Here is a 20,955-nt window from a genome sequence, read left to right as displayed (position 1 = left end):
CGTATGGTGCAAGTGCTTTCTCGAGTCTTTCATTTATGACTCCTTTCTTTCAACCATTTCTTCTTAAGTTTTTATTCGACATTTCAGTTTTGTTGAGTTTGGCTTTATGTAAGACAATTTGAGTTTTAATAAGAGTTTTTGAACGAAAAGGTTTGGGGTAAAGCATTTGATAAGTTTCATCGGGCCAAGGCCGTTACAATTGGTATCAGAGCCAGGTTAAACCCACCCGGTGCTGTCCCGGGTGGGAAGGGCAGGGTCGGGTAGAAGTAGGAAAAAAAAAAAAAAGGGTTTCAAAAGGACTTCTTCCGAACGTTTTTCTAAGTGTTTCAAAAAAGAGTTTTAAAAAAAAAAAAAAAAAAATGCACCACTCGGACGGAACTCCTAGCTCACTCGGTGGACAATAGAATACGAGTAGAACCGTAGCTAATACTCCTTCACTTGTCAACAGAATGCCTCCCAAGAATGCAAGAGTTACAAGGCCAGTTGCGGCCATCCCGAGAGCGACACGACGGGTCACCAGGTCTGCGTCTCAAGCCTCCAGCGAGGCAGAAAGCCGAAGAGAGGGCGCACCCGAGAATGGGAACCCAGTGGAAATGCCGAACGTGGTGAATGCAGCGCTCCTGGCGGAATTGCAAAGATACCGTGACGCCTATGGGGGTCAATTGCCCAATGGTGAAGCCGCCGCAGAGGCGGGGGACAACCCCATACCACCTGGGGCGGCCCAGAATCCGCCACCACCGCCACCACCCCCGGCAGCGCCTGCGGTGGTGCACGCCCCAGGCCCCAACTACTGGGACATGCTGAGACACATGAAGAGTATGCAGACGGAGTTTTTCAATGGAAAGGCCGACGCAATTGTCGCGGATAACTGGAGACGTCAACTCGAGAGGAACTTCGCTTCTGCAAGGTGCCCACCGGAGTTCCGTAGGGACCTGGCTGCTCACTATCTTAAGGACGACGCACTAGTGTGGTGGGACGAAGTGGTCGAATGGTCACACGGGATACGACTGACCTGGGATGATTTCCTGGAAGCATTCAATGGGAAGTACTTCCCCTTAGAAGCCATGGACGCGATGGAAAGCAAGTTTCAGGACATCCGTCAGGGGTCAAGGAATGCACGAGACTACGGAGACGAGTTCAACCGACTTCGGAGATTTGCGGGTCACTACCTGAGTGATCACGACTTAATCCGCCATTTCCTCAAAGGCATGAGAGTGGAACTGAGGAATAGCTGCAACGTGAGGGAATATCGTGATGTCCATGAGCTGATTGAGAAAGCCGCAGAACAGGAATCAGGGCTCGAGGAAGAACGAAAACAGAACCAGAACTCCCAGAACCGGGGTGCCAAACGGCCCCGGGATGCACTGCCCGCGGCTGAGCCTGCCCCGTTAAGGCCCGCATGTGAAAGGTGTGGACGATTCCATGCGGGGGAGTGCAGAGCAGGAGCATGCTTCGCCTGCGGCGAGCGCGGCCATATGGCGAGGGATTGCCCGAAGGAGAGACAGGCCCAACGCAGGCGCTGTCACCGCTGCGGCCAGGAGGGACATCAGGCGTGGGAGTGCCCAACACTCCAAAGAGGAAACGCGGAAGGGGGCGCAACCCCAACAGCAGAGAGGGCAAGCCGCAGGGCCAAGAGCGTACGCCGTCGAGGGTCGCGAAGGAGCCGAACCAATCGCGGGGTCTGTCGCGGTCGGAGGAGTGACAGCGTTCACTCTCTTCGACACCGGGGCAACTCACAGTTTTGTAAGCCCTAGACTTACGCGTGAGTGGGACTTTAAGGGGAACTTCAACCCCATGGTGACGGGATCGAGACGGCAGGAACAGAGAAAATGGCCACGAGGGGAAGATATGAAGAAGTACCGGTGATCCTCGCAGGAGTGAATTTACCCGGAGACCTGCTGGAGTTAGAACTGGGGCGTTACGAGGTGATCTTGGGAATGGATTGGCTAGCACAACACAGAGCCGTGGTCGAGTGTGCCAAAGCATGCGTTAGGATTCCGCTTGATGGGAGGCAAATCGTGTACAGAGGAATGAGAACTAGGACCGGAATAACTGTGGTGTCGATGGCCCATGCTGAAGAAGCAATCCGGAAAGGAGGAGAAGCCTTTTTAGCCACTATTGAAATGGTGGGTGAGACCGAAACGCCAGATCTGGGAAATATCCCAGTAGCAGCAGAGTATGCAGATGTGTTTGAACCATTACGCGGACCCCCACCTCAACGAAATAATGCTTTTACGATTGAGCTAGAACCCGGAACCGCACCGGTTTCCAGGGCCCCCTACCGTTTGGCGCCTGTAGAGATGGCTGAACTGAAGAAACAACTGGAAGAACTAGTGGAAAAGGGATTCATACGTCCGAGTAGCTCGCCTTGGGGGGCACCGGTACTCTTTGTAAAGAAGAAGGATGGGAGCCTTCAACTGTGCATCGACTACCGGGATTGAACAAGGTGACCGTTAAAAATAAGTACCCCCTACCCTGTATAGACGAACTTATGGATCAGCTGGAGGGAGCCACCTGGTTCTCAAAGATCGACCTTGCTTCAGGTTATCACCAAATCCCTATTCACGAAGGAGATATTAGGAAGACAGCTTTTCGTACCCGGTACGGACACTACGAATTCGTAGTAATGCCCTTTGGGCTGACGAACGCGCCGGCAGCTTTCATGGGGCTAATGAATGACATTTTCAGAGATTAACTGGACCAGTGTGTGATTGTTTTCATCGACGATATCTTAATTTACTCCAAGAGCCTGGAGGACCACAGACGCCATTTGAGTATCGTGCTGGATAAGTTAAGGGAGCAGGGGTTATATGCTAAGCTTAGCAAGTGTAGTTTCTGGCAACGTAAGATTGGGTTCCTAGGACATGTGCTCTCCAAAACAGGGATAGCGGTGGACCCCGAGAAGATCACCGTGATCACAAAATGGCCAACACCAAGTAACGCAACAGAAGTACGAAGTTTCCTCGGGTTGGCAGGATACTACCGTAAGTACGTTTTAGGGTTCGCCACAATAGCCAGGCCACTCACTCGCCTTACGGGCAAGGAGGTTAGGTTCGAATGGACAGAGGCGTGCGAGGAGGGATTCAAACAACTAAAGGACATGCTGACTAGGCCCCAGTACTAGTCCTACCTAGACCGGGGGTGCCATTTGTGGTCTACACCGACGCCTCCGGGGTCGGAGTGGGATGCGTACTCATGCAGGAAGGAAGAGTGATCGCCTACGCGTCTAGACAACTGCGGAAACACGAGTCTAATTACCCGACACATGATTTAGAGTTAGCAGCAGTGGTATTCGCATTAAAAATCTGGAGATCGTATCTATACGGAGAAAAGGTGCAAATTTTCACGGACCACCAGAGTTTGAAATATGTGTTCACTCAAGGAGACTTGAACCTACGGCAGCGCAGGTGGATGGAACTGCTAGCAGATTACGACCTGGTCATCGATTACCACCCCGGGAAGGCAAACGTGGTGGCAGATGCCTTAAGCCGAAGGAAATCAGACATCTCCGGAGCAAAGGAAACTCAGGAACTCGCCACGGCCTTAACGAAACTACACCTCTGTGCGACGACCGTGAACGAGGAGGGCGCCGGGTTAGAGGTTGTGGAACAAGCTGACCTACTGAGTCGAATCAGTAAGGCCCAGGAAACAGACTCCACACTCCAAGGGATGGTCGACAAGGAGGTGAGCGGGTACCGTACGGCTGGGACTGGTACTATCCTGTTTAAAGGCCGAGTGTGCGTACCACAGGGAGGGAACTTGAGGACGAATTACTGGCACAGGCTCATCAATCACGGTTCGCAATTCACCCGGGACGGACAAAAATGTACCAAGATCTGAAGCGGTACTATCACTGGGAAGGAATGAAGAGAGATGTCGCCTTGTGGATAGCCCGGTGTCAGACCTGTCAGCTGGTTAAGGCGGAGCGCGGAGTTCCAGGAGGACTGCTGCAGGAGTTACCCTTACCACAATGGAAATGGGATATGGTGACAATGGATTTCGTCACGGGGCTACCACGGACCACGAGAAACAAGGATGCTATATGGGTGATAGTAGACCGCCTGACAAAGACGGCTCATTTCCTACCTATACGAACCACCGATAAGACTGAGGACTTAGCTCGAGAGTACCTGAACACCATAGTGAAGTTGCATGGGGTACCGGTAAGCATAGTATCCGACCGGGACCCGAAGTTTACCTCAACTTTCTGGCAGGCGTTTCAAAGAGCGTTGGGAACCAAGGTTCGCCTTAGCACCGCGTATCACCCACAGACGGATGGACAATCCGAGAGGACCATCCAAACACTTGAAGATATGTTGAGGGCGAGTGTTTTGGAATGGGGAGGTAAATGGAGCGAATATCTACCATTGGTGGAGTTCTCATATAACAACAGCTACCATGCGAGCATTGAAATGTCCCCGTATGAAGCATTGTATGGGCGACCCTGTAGGACCCCCTTATGTTGGACCGAAGTGGGGGAGGAACGAGATATGACCCCCGAACTAGTTGGAGAAACGATCAAGCAAGTAGAACTCCTCAGAGACAGATTGAAAACAGCACACGATCGCCAGAAGAGTTACGCCGACAAACACCGGAAGAAACTAGAGTTTGCAGTAGGGGATGAGGTGTACTTGAAAATGAGAACCTCTCGAGGGAATGACCCAAACCGAAAGTTGAAAAAGTTGAGACCCAGATACATGGGCCCATACGTGATAAAGGAGAGGATTGGTGCAGTCGCGTATCGGCTGGTCCTACCGCCGGAACTATCAGATTTCCATGACGTGTTTCACATCTCCGTGCTACGAAAGGTTGTAAGGGAGCCTGAGCTGATCTTGCCGCACCCGCCTACGGATGCGCAACGTAACTTGACCTTGGTTAGCAAACCCATAAAGATTGTGGAGGAAAAGGAAGTAAATAACCGGGGACGAAAGGAAAAGATGGTTCTCGTACGTTGGGAGAGGGATGGAATCCACGAGGATGTGTGGGAACATGAGTCGCATTTGAAGGTTAACTACCCCGGGATTTTTGGAAACGCGGAACGGGACCAGGAGGAGGTCCAGAATTTGGGGACGAATCCTTTTCTAGTGGGGGAGAATTGTAACATCCCGGGCCAGGCCCAAAAGGAAACTCAAGTGCAGGAGGCCCAAGGAGAAGAAACCCTAGACATAACCCCTCCCATTGCTTATAAAAGGAGAAGTTTCCCTAGGGTTCAGCCACAAGAGAGACAGCAAGCGAAGCCCTGCCTGAGCAGAACCCCGCCGCCGCCGCTCCATCTCCGGCGAAGCCAGCCGCCAGCCGCCCGCGAAGCCCTAGCCGCCGCAACCGAGCTCCTAGCCGCCGCCTCCTTGATTCAGTTTCGTGCAAGCAACTGAGATCTGAACCCTAAAGGTAAAACCAAGATCTCTAGCTCTAAGTCATTGGAAAATGACAGATTCTAAACCCATCTCTCTCTTGTGTGAATCCGATTCTCAAATCAGATCTCGAGAAGTGACTGTTCCCCAAACCTAGATCCAGATCTACTTCTGCAAAAAGCTAAGGTGAGGACTTGGTTGTGAACTTGCCTCATGTTGAGTAACCAATGGGACTTAGTCCTTTGTTAATCAGTTCTAGATATTGTGTGTATATGTGATGTGATATGTGATTGATCTTGTCTAGACGATAATACGTGTTGAAGTGATAAGAACGTAGGCATGTTAGGGTGGTCAAGAATATGATGATAAGGTGTTGAGACGTGTTGTGAATGATAAGTGAAAGATGTAAGAATAAGTACGAATAAGGGATCATATAGAGAGTCTAAGGAAAGTATGTGGGGTAGTAGTCCACGCTAGGTATCCATAAGAGATGTGGCCAATCCACAAGAATATGGAAGCACCCATAGGAGATGTGGCCAATCCACAAGAATATGGGGTAGAAGCCTAGTTGGGGCTACCCACTGATGAAAAGGACGAAAAGATGAAAAGGATGTGCATTGTAGGGTCTTTAGTTCATGTCGGGTAGTATAGGTTTCTGTGTAATAGACCTTATTAGCTCATGACTTGTGATTGTTTGCTCTTCCTGAGTTGAGCTCGTGGGTTCCTAGAACCTACCCTCACTGAGTATTATGTACTCACCCCTCTTTTTACAGGTAGGGCCGAGAGGGAGCGGAAGTAGATGTCCGTATGGTGCAAGTGTTTTCTCGAGTCTTTCATTTATGACTCCTTTCTTTCAACCATTTCTTCTTAAGTTTTTATTCGACATTTCAGTTTTGTTGAGTTTGGTTTTATGTAAGACAATTTGAGTTTTAATAAGAGTTTTTGAACGAAAAGGTTTGGGGTAAAGCATTTGATAAGGTTCATCGGGCCAAGGCCGTTACACAGATGGTTTCCTCTACATGACTTACAGCACCGAGAAAACATGCGGCTAACCCAACAAAAAAAGGATTCGTTGCTTTAATATTTGAAAAGCAAAAAAGAAAAAAAAAATAATCTCATTTCCTGAATAATCCGTTTGTTTAATTCATACTGTTTGTGAATAAAAGAATGCCAGCTCTTGTTGTTGTTGTTGTTAGTTAGCTGAACGTTGTACAGAAAAGCTAAAAACATTTGACTTTGTAAATCGTATTCAATAATAAAACAATGTGATGATATGATTCACACGAAAAAAAGTATTGCGAAAATGAAAATTTTCGAACCTTAATCTATTAGAATTTTACACTCAAATAATAAATTATCTTTCATGCTTATGTAGAACCATAAAAATCATGATTGAAATTCACGAAACAGAAAAAAAAAACACACGATAATAATAGGTATAGAAATGTTAAAGGAAATAGACGAATTCACGGAACTGAGATTTGATCTATTTTCTTAATTTAATAAATCATTGTAACATGTAATGGTTCTATGCGAATTTTGAATCCCAAAATATAACCATGATGAAACTGTTTCACAATCCCAAAACAAAATCTACGATTTTTATTATTACAATATACTATTGAGACACTTACATTAAAAGAAGATCTAAAAAGTTTTGATTGTGAAAAAACATATTGTTGTACGTTTGTGAGATGTGCTTTTGTGAAGATATTATAATTTTATTTATAGTGAAAATTACCTTGGTCATCAAGTTGGTTAAGTTTGATTACCAAATTGGTCTCACTACAAGAAAACAGCGGTATTCTGACGGACATTCCGACGGAAAATGAAATCCTCGGAATATCCCGAGGAATTTCCGAGGAAATTCCGAGGAAACACAAAATTGGGTTTCCTCGGAATTTCCTCGGAATATACCGACGGAATTCCGAGGAAATATCAATCCGTCGGAATATTCCGAGGAAATTCCGAGGAAAAATGTGTTCCTCGGAAAAAACTGATGAGTTCCGAGGAAATATTATAGCCGTTGGAGAGCCGTTGGGGGATTTTACAAAATTCAGAGGAAATTCCGACGAACTAGCCTTTTCCGTCGGAATTATGTCGGAATTTCCTCGGTCTGTCGGCAGGATTTAAACTATAAATACAAGCACTCCTTTTCCTCTTCATTCACTCCATATCTTCATCCTCCCTCTTACTCTATTTACACACGAATTTGATTCATAAAAAATATGTCTTCTTCAAATTATTTTCGTTCTTGGATCGATCGACCTCATTTGGATCCGAACACGAGATTGCTTACGGAAGAATACCAACGAGGTATAACCGAATTCATGGGGTTAGTTCACCGACAACCGGAAGCAAAAACAGGTATGTTAAGATGTCCTTGCTCTAATTGTAAAAATAGAAAGGTTATTAAAGAGTGGGATGTTTGGACTCATCTATATTTGAGTGGGTTTACACGAAGTTACAAAATTTGGTATCATCATGGGGAAACTGATTATGAACATGGTAGTACTAGCGAACCTCAGCCAGCGGTTAGATTAGAAGAACCAATTAGAACGGATGTAGATTATGGTGTAGGTACTGAGCAGATGGTAAATGATCATTTTAGAGGGGAAGATTTACCCAATGCACAAGCTAGGAGATTTTATGATATGTTGGATGCTGGAAAGCAACCATTGTACGAAGGTTGCAGAGATGGTCATTCAGCTTTATCATCTGCTACAAGATTGATGGGCATTAAAACAGATTATAATTTGGCTGAAGACTGTGTGGATGCGATTGCTGATTTTGTAAAAGGTATTCTACCCGAGGATAATGTAGCTCCTGGTTCATACTACGAGGTTCAGAAACTCGTAGCTGGTCTTGGTTTATCGTATCAGGTAATAGATGTATGCAGCGACAACTGCATGATTTATTGGAGGGCGGATGAACAGCGGGTTACATGCAAATTTTGTGGAAAGCCTCGTTATAAAGATACGAGTGGAAGAGTTCCAGTGCCATATAAAAGGATGTGGTATTTACCTTTGACGGAAAGGTTGCAGAGGTTGTATCTGTCTGAACGCACAGCGCAACCAATGAGATGGCATGCGGAGCACTCAACAGATGGTGAGATCAGACATCCTTCAGATGCAAAAGCGTGGAAGCATTTCCAATCAAAGTATCCCGACTTTGCGTATGAGAGAAGAAATGTCTACCTTGGATTATGTACTGATGGTTTCAGTCCGTTTGGCAAGAGTGGAAGACAGTATTCTCTATGGCCCGTCATTCTTACACCATACAACCTACCCCCAAACTTGTGCTTGCGACGAGAGTTTTTGTTTCTCTCGATTCTCGTTCCCGGACCAGAGCATCCTAAGAGATCACTTGATGTGTTTCTTCAGCCACTAATATATGAGTTGCAACAACTATGGGCTCAAGGTGCTGAAACATACGATGTTTCGTGTAAAGAAAACTTTCAAATGCGGGCAGTACTAATGTGGACAATAAGTGATTTTCCAGCATATGGTATGTTGTCTGGATGGACAACGCATGGAAGGCTATCATGTCCATATTGTCAAGATAACACTGATGCTTTCCAACTAAAACACGGAAGGAAAACGTGTTGGTTTGACTGTCACAGGAGATTCCTACCACCTGATCATCCATATCGTAGGAGTAGGAATTTGTTTACGAAGAACAAGAGGGTGTTTGACAGTCCACCTCCGGAAATTTGTGGGAAAGATTTGAAGATACAACTAAGAGATTTTGGTGCAGAAAGGACGCCAGACGTCGGTGGACATGAGCGTTTTCCGGTAGATGCTGTTGGAGAACTACATAACTGGCACAAAAAAAGTATTTTCTGGGATCTGCCATACTGGGAGGATCATCTGCTAAGGCATAATTTAGATGTCATGCATATTGAGAAGAACTTTTTTGACAATCTCATGAACACGATCCTTAATGTTCAAGGTAAAACAAAGGATAATTTGAAGTCAAGACTGGATTTAGTCGATATATGTGCTCGTTCAGAACTTCATGTTGATGAGAATGGTAGGGCTCCTTTTCCCATATACCGACTTGATGCAGAGGGAAAAGATGCGTTCTTTGATTGGATTTCAAACGATGTGGAATTTCCAGACGGTTACGCATCAAATTTGCGTAACTGTATCGACAGAAAGGAAGGAAAGTTTACTGGCTTGAAAAGCCACGATTGCCATGTAATGATGCAGCGCCTCCTTCCGTTCGCCTTCAAGGAACTATTACCACGAAATGTTCATGAAGCAATTGCAGGGATAAGTGGTTTCTTCCGCGATTTATGCACGAGATCAGTGACTCTTGAAGGTATTGAAAATTTGAAGACTAACATAGCCGTGATTCAGTGCAACCTTGAGAAGATATTTCCTCCCTCATTTTTTGATGTTATGGAGCATCTTGTTATTCACCTGGCAAGAGAATTGGAACTTGGTGGTCCTGTGCAGTATAGATGGATGTATCTGTATGAGCGGTATATGTTCCATTTGAAGAAGATGGTGAAAAATTTAAGTAGGGTGGAAGGTTTTATAGTCGCACAGATGATCAATGAAGAAACTTCAAACTTTGCCGAGTACTACTTTCCAGCAGAAGTTCAGACCAAAAACAGAAAACCTGCTCGGCATGATGATAGAGGCGAACGGGCAACATATCATGTTACGGTTCCAGACATTTTCACAGACGTTGGACGACTTAGCGGAAAACCAAAGGACCGTCGACTTACTGAGCAGGAGCGCAGTCATTTGCAAACATATTTGCTCACCAACTGCGAAGACGTTCTTCAATATGAGAGGTTACAAATTTTTATTTTAACAAGTTGAAATTTAAATCTTAATTAATTACATTATTGTCATCATATACAGGATTTTCATGGCAGAAAAGCGGTTCGAGTATAGATACGCCACAGAGGACGAACTAGAAGAAATGAAGCAGAGAGAATTTACTGGATGGATGTTTACTTATGTGAGTGCTTTAAACAAATTAAAATATATTTTATCACATATTTATACTAATTCACATTTATTAATATAACATATATATATGTGCTATTAATAGGTGTCTGCTGGTTTGGCCAGAGGTGAAACATTTGACGATTGGATACGTGAGATGGTCGTTGGACCAAACTTTGTTGTGAAGTCATATCCGAGATTTTGTACTCGAGGATATGCATTCACAACTCAGAAGAGGAGACGTTCGAGTACGACTTATGATGCTGGCGTTTGTTCTGCATCAGGAGATGATGTATACTACGGACACATACATGAGATTTTGGAAATCAAGTATTTGGGCATGGTTGGATTGCGCTGTACTGTTTTCTATTGTGATTGGCACGACAACACTCCAGATCGAGGTGTGAGAACAGATGCATTTGGTGTTACATCAGTAAATTCGAGGCGAAAGCTGCAATATTATGATCCTTTCATTCTTGCTTCTCAGGCCGATCAGGTAATTAAATGTTAATTATTCAGAATGATTCATCATCATGTGTATTAATTTATAATTTTTCTAAATGTTACAGGTTTTTTATATCAAGTACCTCTGGGTAAGGAACAGAGATGATCCATGGGTTACTGTTACAAGACTCAACCCGAGAGGCCGAGTTCAGGGAAGTTCTGAGCTGGAAGACCCACTACAACCAAGCACATCCGGCAACTTAAGTGCAGCAGAAGATTTAGCTGGAGTTGGCCTTGTAGTCGATTTAACCGACTTCGGAGAGGAAGCCGTCGTTCACGTAGAGGATGAACCAGTGATTGGAGAGTTTCACCAAGATCCAGATTCAGATTCATCTGGTGATGATGACTCGGAAACAGACTACCATTGATTTTTTTTTTTTTTTAAGAAATACCGAGGAAATTCCGAGGAACACTTGATATAACCTCTTTCCTCGTATATTAGTTATTTGGTTTATCTAGCAAGGCAAAGCTGAATACGAATTAAAAACTACTCAAAACACAACCAAATAAAACGAAGAAACCATGTAAAAGAAATACGAACTCATAATTAAGAAAAAAAATAAAAAAAAAACTAAGTTCAAAATTAACAGAAAATAAGACCATAAAACGTTAGAACAGAAAAGAAAATAAAATAGCACGGTCGGAAATCAAATGGCAATACTGGCCGGTGATAGCTCCTACTCCTCGTCTCCTGCTCTAGATGCTCCTGCATCTTTGGGTCTCTTGGACCTCTTTCTTACCCTGTGTGTACCACTCGAACCCGAACCAGAGCTGGATGGAGAGTTGTCCCGATGAACTACATCATTCTTTTGGCAACGACACGGCCTGATACATAAAATGGCAGCCCAGATCTTGTGTAGCATGTCGTTGTTTGTCTTTATACTCTGATCTCTCCAATGTTGCTGCTGGCGCGAAGTGGCGTTTGGTGGAAGCTCTTGCAGCTTGTACTGGCTGGAGTCTGATGGGAGTAGCTGATGGGGTTGTGAATCATCTGGAATTGCTTGTGCAGCCTCATCTTCTCCTTCTTCATCAACCACGGCCTTGCCTTTGGTCTGATATTTTGGCGTGAAGAAGGATGGCTTGTCTACTAGTGCGGTAGCAGGGGGTAGGCACTCAACTGCAGCCTCTGAAAGTAGAGCAGTCAGGCCGATCTGAGGCAGGTGGCAGTAGAGTGTTTTCTTCGCTCGGTCCTGGAATACGTAGACGTAAGGACTATCCCGATCGATCCTCGAGTGGGGACCAGCTATGAACTCCTTACTTACTAGAGAAATGACATCCAGGTAGTTCCAAGCAATGTTGTTAGATCTGTCCAGTGCTACCTGATGGTTCTCGCAGTCTACACCCACATGTGTAAGGATCCGAGTAATCACTGCACCAAATCCACATGCACTGCTCTTGGATTTGGTTACTTTCCCCTTGTATCCTGCTAAGTTTGCGGCCAGCATCGCTCCCATGTTGAAGGCAGTAGCAGGTGGGAATGTAGAGTTTCCAAATGCCGGTAGCAAATGCCTCACACCTTGGTACAGGAGGCACAACTCCCATTGCGTGACTGATGCGGCTGTGGTTGTCCCGTATAGCAATGAGCCAATGAGGCGTGTGGCATATCTTAGTACTGGGCTCCGGATAAGTGACTCCTTTGCCTGAGAAGATCTATAAACCCTTGTGCCAATCGTTTCCCAAAAGTTTAACAGCTCTGAAGTCCAATAAAGACCAGATGTCCTCTCCCCTGCACTCAATCCAAATAGTCCGCAGAGGTCTGTGAAAGATACCTCAAAATATACTTTCTGCACTACGAATGCCAGAAAACCTTCCTGATGGCTATCATCGGGATGGCTGACGTATACGGATGCTATGAACTGGCGTACCAACTCCGGATAAGTGGGTTCGTTGAGGTTGCATAGTTGGCCTAGACCCATGTTCTGGAACAGCCCTTCAATGTCTGATTTGATTTCCAATATTGTCATCGTCTCAGGACATGCTAGTTGTGTAGCCGGAACGGCTACCTTCTTCATGTTGTTGTAGTGGGTGGTATCAGACTTATCCCACTTCTTTGGCCTTTGCTTCTCTCGCTGAGACGAACCCTCTTCTTGTGTGTTCTTCTTTGCTGATGTTTTCGTGCGCTTCATTCTCTACAAAATAGAATCATTGCTCTCAACATGGTTATAATCAATTAAGAACTCAAATCAACATGAAAATTAAAGGCGAAATCGAGTTGTGATAAAAAAAACAAATTGAAAAAAATTCTCAATCCCTAAATCATCTCAAATCCTGTTCCAAACTCGTTGATCACAGACAATTGTGTTCTATTCCATGTTTAAACATCTGTTTCATGCATATTTGATCAATGAATCAACACGGAAATAAGAAATTCACAAAACCCAAAAAATTGCTCAAGAACATGATTTCAGAATGTGGAGATTCGCGGAGTATACCTGTCTTAGGGTGAAAACGAGTGTAGGAATCAGGTAGAGCTCGAAAAATCAAGGGGAATAGAGCCCAAAATTGTTCAAATCGGATGATTATAGAGAGAGAAAAAGGGGGGGAGGTCGAATTATAGGGGAAATCGGAGGGGATGAGAGTTCTGAGGTTTTGATCCAAAAAGTTTGAGTTTTGCCTTATAATTATGTTTCCCGCACACGCATCGATCAATGCGTTTTTGTACAAATACGGATCGATCGATGCGTTTAAATAAAGGCTCCCGAGATTTTGTTCGATCCATCGATGGGATAATCTAATCGATCGATCACATTGTTACGCTTTGGTCCATCTTAGTGATCTATCGATGCGTTTTTGGATATATATACATCGATCGATCCGTTTATAAAAAAACGTACGAGATTTTCCGAGGACATTCCGAGGAACGCTTGAGATTCTCGATCGATCGATGGGATAATCTAATCGATCAATCACATCGTTACGCTTTGGTCCATCTTAGTGATCGATCGATGCGTTTTTGGATATATATACATCGATCGATCCGTTTATAAAAAAACGTACGAGATTTTCCGAGGACATTCCGAGGAACGCTTGAGATTCTCGATCGATCGATGGGATAATCTAATCGATCGATCACATTGTTACGCTTTGGTCCATCTTAGTGATCGATCGATGCGTTTTTGGATATATATACATCGATCGATCCGTTTATAAAAAAAATTGACGTATTGAAACCCCAAACACTAGTTCCTCGGAATTTTCTCGGAATATTCCGACGGAATTCCGAGGAAGAAGAGGGTTTCCTAGGAATTCCCTCGGAATAATCCGAGGAAATTCCGAGGAAATAGGGTTTTTAAACCGAAAACAACGTTTTGCGGTTTGAATAACACCTATATAACCCTTATTAAGTGTCTTACGTTCATTATGAAGTCAAAAATTTGTTCCTTACCGTATAATTAACACTTTTCCGATTGTATGAACGAAATCCCACAACATAAGAGAAACACTTATACCTTTTAATGAACGGTAAAGGGAATACTTTCAATTAGTTTTGAAATTTGTTATTTCATGGTTTATGCTCATATATACAAAGAATCCTCAATGGTATGCATTACAATTGCATAAGAAATGAAATACGGCAAAAAAAATGATGTTTTGAAACTCCAAACACTAGTTCCTCAGTATTTCCTCGGAATATTCCGAGGAAATTCCGACGGATATTTTACTATCCGTCGGAATTTCCTCGGAATATTTTCATTTTACCGGGCAAATATTTCGCGAAAATTGAAATTAGAATTCCGACAGATAATGTCCGTCGGACCCTAGGTTTTATAACCACGAGCCCTTTCTTCTTCCTCTGCGCGACTCCTCTCTTCTCTCCGGCGATTTCCCCCTGAAATTCGACGATATCTCCGGCGATCTCCCCCTTCTCTTACACAAATCATGTAAGGATCCTATCCCACTCTCTTAGGTTCTATTTGTTAGGTTTTTGTGTAGTTTAGATAGATTTTTGTTAGGGTGATTGGTTAGGATTGTGATTTGGTTATATAATAGGTTTATAATTGTGATTTGGTTGAATAATTTGTTTTGTTGAATTGATTTAGAATTTTTTTATAATTTTTTTACTTTTTTTGTATTTATAAAATCGATTTTTGTATATAAAATCGATTTTTGTATTTTACAAAACGATTTTTCTATATAAATTCGATTTTTTGGATTTTACAAAATCCTTTTTGTATATAAATTAGATTTTTTGGATTTTACAAAACATTTTTAATATCTATAAAACTTTTTTTGTGATTAAAAACTATTATTTGGGATTTAAAAACATTTTTAATATATATATTTATTATTAAAACTATTTTTTGTAATTATTAAACTATTTTTTATTTATTAAAACTATTTTTTGTTTATTTGAACTATTTTTATATATTTATTAAATATTTTTAATATCTATAAATCTTTTTTTGTGATTAAATTATTTGGGATTTTTTTAAAAAATCCAAACTCAGGTGGTAGACGAAGTGTCTCAGCTTCAAACCGAGGATGACGCTTCGACGGCTTCGACCAACTTGTCCCGGTTTCGAATCAACGAAATCGTTGAATCCGTACGTTCTTTTTTTAAAAGTTCAATTCATTTATTTCTTGGTTTAAATTTGTAAATTTGGCTATTTTCTATTCAGTCGGTTCCAAAGAAGAAGGGACGTTTGGTCGGTTTGGGTCGTCGCACCCGGTCGGTTCCTCCTAGGGCTGTTCAATCCGGATATCGGTTCGGTTTCGGTTCGGTTTTTTTCGGTTTTCGGTATTTCGGTTAGTAAAATATAATTACCACTCTAAATCCATATTTACTTCGGTTCGGTTCGGTTCGGTTTATATACCGCCGGTTTTCGATTTATTCGGTTTTATACCAAAAAACATAATTATTTAGTTTGAGATCATATAAAATGAATTTTAGAGTCATATTGTCAACACAATCATTTATTAAAAATATATTATATGTTCAAATAAATGAACAAAAACGTAAAAATGCTTCTACCTTCAAATAAAATCATCAAATCTATAATTTAAATCAGAGCCTGAAATTTTGAAAATAAAAGTATGAAACAAAACAGAAACATGAAAGAAAAGTTTTTTCACTCTTTCATATTTGGTGTTAATTAAAGTCATGTTTTTTCGATTGAACACGAAACTCTGTTTGTTTATAGATAAGAAAAAAGTTGTGAAAATTTTCCATTAATTATTTTTTCATCATATTTTTCATCTTCATATTAATTTAGTGAATACTAAAATAAAGCAAAAAGATAAAAAAAAAACTTAGAAAATAAGATGTCTGAATTGCGATGTATTGTTATTTAATTATAGTTCAAGTGTTTTACAAATTATATGAGGTTCTTTATAACTATAACATTATGGTAATAGTTATTAACACAAATTTAACTTATATAACTAATAGATTTTCATGTATTGTTATAAAATAGATACATATTTACATGTTTCTACTTTTAATCGGTTTTGTTCGGTTTATTCGGTTTAATCGGTTATATTCCAAACCATATCCAAATCCTACGGTTTTTATAAAATTATATCCATTCGGTTTATATGGTATATACCAAAACCAAACCATATTGTCTATTTCGGTTCGGTACGGTTCGGTTTTACCATATTGAACAGGCCTAGTTCCTCTTCCTCCTTCTTCTGCACCACCGCCCTTTGTTGATTCAGAAGTACTTACGGCTCAGTTGAAGGACAAGGATGATCGCATATCTTTGTTGGAGACCCAGATGGCGGCTCAACAGGCGGGCTATGAGGCACAGAGGAGGCTGAACCAGCAAATGATGGAGATGATGCAGAGGATGTACCCGAACGAGGTGTTTCCGGACGTACCAGACCCGTAGTTTTTTTTTTCTTCCAAAAACTCGGAATGTTTTATTTTTATTTGTGAAACTTTGAATATTAATTAATATGATTTCAATTTTAATTTTAATTTTATATTTTCGAATTTAAATTTCAAAAATTTTATTTTTTTAAAAAAATTAATATTTTTTACATTCCGAGGAAATTAATTATATTTTTTACTCGATCGATCGTTGCGTTTTTGGACATAAATCCATCGATCGATCTGTTTATAAAAAAACGTTCAGAATATACCGAGGGACATCTTCCTCGGAATATACCGAGGGACACCTTTCCTAGGAATATACCGAGGGACCTGTTCCTCGGTATATTCCGATCGATCGATGGATATATGTCCAAAAACGCATCGATCGATGAACTTCCGAGGAAATATCCCGACGAAGTTCTCCCTCGGTATATTCCGAGGAGATTTCCGACAAACTAGTGATCCTCGGAATTTCCTCGGAAATTTGTTTCCTCGGAATTCCGTCGGAAAATTCCGAGGGATTTCCGAGGAAAGAAGAAATTCCGAGGAATTATTTCCGAGGACTTGTTTCGTCGGTATGTCGTCGGAATAACGTTATTCCGACGAAATTCCGACGATTTTTTCCCTCAGTATCCTTGCTGTTTTCTTGTAGTGTCTGACTTACTCACTAAGTTGGCTTAACTTAGTTAATTTGAACACAACATTTTCTTTAAAGCCCAAGCTATTTTCATCAAGGGGCCAAAATCATAATATATCATCTTACTCAGTTTATCAGAGCAACTTTATCAGGGGTTTCTTGTTTCTAAGTTCTTAAAATACATGTGATAGTTTAATGTGTTTTTTTAATATGTGTGAAAGTACTAAAAAATCTATATTTGTGGAACGGAGGGAGCATGTTTTAGTGAGAGAAAACAGTGAAATTAAAATAAACTTAATCATTTTTAATTTGTATAAAAACTCCATAGCATTATTCAGTCAGAAACAGATAAAATATCTGACCAGGTTAATCAAACTTTACACTGGCAGTATTTGCACTAAGACTACGCATTTACATAAAAAAAAAACACACATGAGATAATTTATTCTCAGTTACTTTTTTTCTACCAATCATGAAAAAGGAAGATTATTATTCTACTTTACTCCCATTTTTCTGTCTTTTCTTGATTGAGAGTCAAATTTCTACAGTTTATTTGAAGTTGAACATAGAATGAAAAATATAATTAAATAAAATAAAAATTTATTCATTATTCTCATTTACCTTGGTTTATTTCTTTAGACGGGAAGGTTTTTTTTTACTATTAAGTATTATGCATGAATGTAACTTTGCAAGGTGACAACAAAGTAGGAAAAAGAGAAAATCTAATCTTTTAATTTCTGTAATGGAAAAATAGACACCATCACCCAAAATTATAATTTCTCAAGAACAGAACTATTAAGATCAATATTATTGGAGATTTCTTGTTCCTAGGTTCTTAAAATACATGTATGTGTATATAATATACATACACATACATGTATTTGAAAAACCTAGGAGCAAGAAACTCCGATGAGGTTGTTCTTGGACTTATAAATAATGTCCAATGATCTTTATATTCTTAACATAAATCAAAATTTTATTCAGCAAATTAGTCGTATAAAGATGTCCAACAATCTTCATATCTCTTCACATAAATTAGATTTTTACTTAATCCATCGAACTTACAAAATATTCTATTTTTATATCCAATTTCATATTCAACCTATTATTAGGTTTATAATAAGAGAAATTTGACCCTATAACCATTGCAAAAATAAAATTAAAAAACTCACCATTCTTCCCTATCTCTGTCTTCCTTTTTGTTTATATATCTCTCTAACCCATGATTAGTTTTTTAATTTTAATTTTTTTTGTTATTTCCCTAATTCTCTCCTAACACCTTAATTATTATAATAATCAAAATAAACAAACAATAAAAATTGTTAAACAAATAGATTTTTATGAAAATTAATTTATAGTGAAATAATCATATAATTTTTCTAAGAAATAGACAAAAAAACAAACTGATAGTAAACAAAATATTTTTTAGCTCATCCATAACTCGGGTTAAACTTCGTGTACTACACAGGTTTCTAATAATCATTGTGTACTACAGCTTAGTGCCATTTGTACTGCATAAAGGACCCATGTACAAACATATAAACCAGACCAGCCCCGACGACATTAGAAAAAAAAACCCAAGCCTTTGACTATTTGACAACCTCATATACTCTCTGCATCCTTACAAAGAAGAGGAATCAGGTAACTTTAAGAGTCTGTGATTCTGTGGTACGATTATTTGTTCTTATTCTCTCTTGCCGGTAGTGTACTTCAGAGCCGAGAACTCTTTCTCCTCTCCGACTTGCTGCGACCTCTTATTCCCTGAGATCGTCTTTTTATAACATATTATCCTTCAATCATTTTTTAAGTTAATATCTTATTTTTGTACATAAGGTTGCCTCTCAGATTAAAAAAAAAAGGGTTGCCTCTCGGATATCTTTTTTAATAAAAATATTTGAATTTTCAGAAATGGCTTTAAAATTTTGAAAAGCTAAAATAACTTTCAAAATTTTCACTAATTTGAATAAGAAGTAAGTTCCAAATGGTACTTCAGCTATGAATTAACTTCTAAACGCGGTAAAAAAAACAATCAACTTCTAAACAAGTATTTTAGATAAAGTTGTTTTTAAAAAAATTAAATAAAAAATATTACTTCTTCTTGTTTCCGTTAAACTAAACTAAACATCCTTGCGAATTATTTGAAAGAAGTTAAAAATACAAGATAAAATTCGGGACATGTCACGAAATGAATATGTCTATTTATTAATAGGCTTATCCTGTTATCCATTCAGACACACAAAAAAAACATATGACAAACACTCTGCCACTTCACCAGACAGAATCTAAAACCAACCAATGAAAACGCGTATCTACAGATAACTCCTTTCTATGGAGTTTGCTCCCAGAGCCACTCATTGCTCTATCTCATTCTCTCGCTCACTCATAAAACTCACAAGTCACACAATCCTCAATACCAAAGGATAACACACACGAAAAAAACTTTCACTAAGATAAACCAAGAATCTTCATCATGGCTTCAGTAACCTCAGCCACCGTCGCAATCCCATCGTTCACCGGCCTAAAATCCACCATCTCCAAAACCTCCGCCGTCGTCAGACTCCCCACCACAACATCACGGAACCTCACCGTGAAGTCATCTCTAAAGGACTTCGGAGTCGCTGTCGTTGCGGCTGCAGCTTCCATCGCTTTGGCTGGAAACGCTATGGCCATTGATGTTCTCTTGGGATCAGGAGATGGAGCGTTGGCTTTCGTTCCCAACGAGTTCACAATAGCGAAAGGAGAGAAGATTGTGTTCAAGAACAACGCTGGATTCCCACACAACGTCGTGTTCGATGAGGACGAGATCCCAAGTGGTGTTGAAGCGAGCAAGATCTCCATGGACGAGCAAGATCTACTCAACGCTGCTGGAGAGACGTACGAGGTTGCTTTGACTGAGCCTGGGACTTACAGCTTCTACTGTGCGCCGCATCAGGGTGCTGGTATGGTCGGTAAAGTCACCGTTAACTAATAAAATTGTGAGTGTAAAAGCGGAAGAGTGTCTCTGATCCGAGTAGAGGCTTTTCTTTCAGTCTTGCTTACATAAGGTGTTTTGTACTTCTAAAGAGTGTTGGAATCAAATGGACATTGATTTGTTATAATGAGAGTACTGGTTCCATCCATGAATGGTTTGTCTTGGTTTATAAATTACTTGTAGATTTATGTCTGGCTCTGAAGCTTTTTAAGATTATGATAAACTAAGTTGGAAAAATAAATGCTAAAGATATGGAGTTGGTGTTATATGAATCGAAAGTTGTGGAGCTTTTGTCCCAAACAGGTTTTGAGTTCAGATAGATAGCGTAGACATGCATGCATCCATTTGTACCATGCACAATCAAACCATAGCACATATGAATTGAATTGTTTAAAGTGCAAGATGTTTATTTACTACGTATAGATTCAGTTGAGACATGTATAAGCCGAGCTACGGCATGTAAGAATCAATTTACATAACAAATTTAAACCTATAGTTTTATCATGCATGGACTTGGTTATAACATCATGCAAACTCACTTATAAGTTATAACTCATATGTAAAATATAAACCGCCCCATCTGCTACATGTTTAAATCTTTTTTTTTTTTGTCAAACCTGCTACATGTTTAAATTTAACATGTGTAAAATTAGTTAGAATAAGTCATCTATATTACTAGGTATAAATCCTATTAAAACAATTATAAACCAAATAAT

The 20,955-nt window shown here is 40.7% G+C and overlaps 1 protein-coding gene across 1 annotated transcript; it reads left to right on the top strand.

Annotated features, from left to right (window-relative positions):
* The first annotated feature begins 18,344 nt into the window (after positions 1-18,344).
* Positions 18,345-20,387, top strand: LOC106431163 (plastocyanin). Its single transcript, XM_013871971.3, has one exon. It carries the CDS (start codon positions 19,739-19,741, stop codon positions 20,234-20,236), a length of 498 nt encoding a protein of 165 aa, XP_013727425.1. The 5' UTR covers positions 18,345-19,738; the 3' UTR covers positions 20,237-20,387.
* The last annotated feature ends 568 nt before the right edge of the window (positions 20,388-20,955 follow it).

This window comes from Brassica napus, chromosome C8, assembly GCF_020379485.1.
Source record: "Brassica napus cultivar Da-Ae chromosome C8, Da-Ae, whole genome shotgun sequence".
Classification (NCBI taxonomy): domain Eukaryota; kingdom Viridiplantae; phylum Streptophyta; class Magnoliopsida; order Brassicales; family Brassicaceae; genus Brassica; species Brassica napus.
The sequence above is the reverse complement of the archived record's forward strand: the minus strand, read 5'-3'. Positions and strand labels throughout refer to the sequence as shown.

Excerpts from the sequence above, each read along its gene's own strand:
- LOC106431163 (XM_013871971.3), top strand. The coding sequence starts at position 19,739 with ATGGCTTCAGTAACCTCAGCCACCGTCGCAATCCCATCGTTCACCGGC.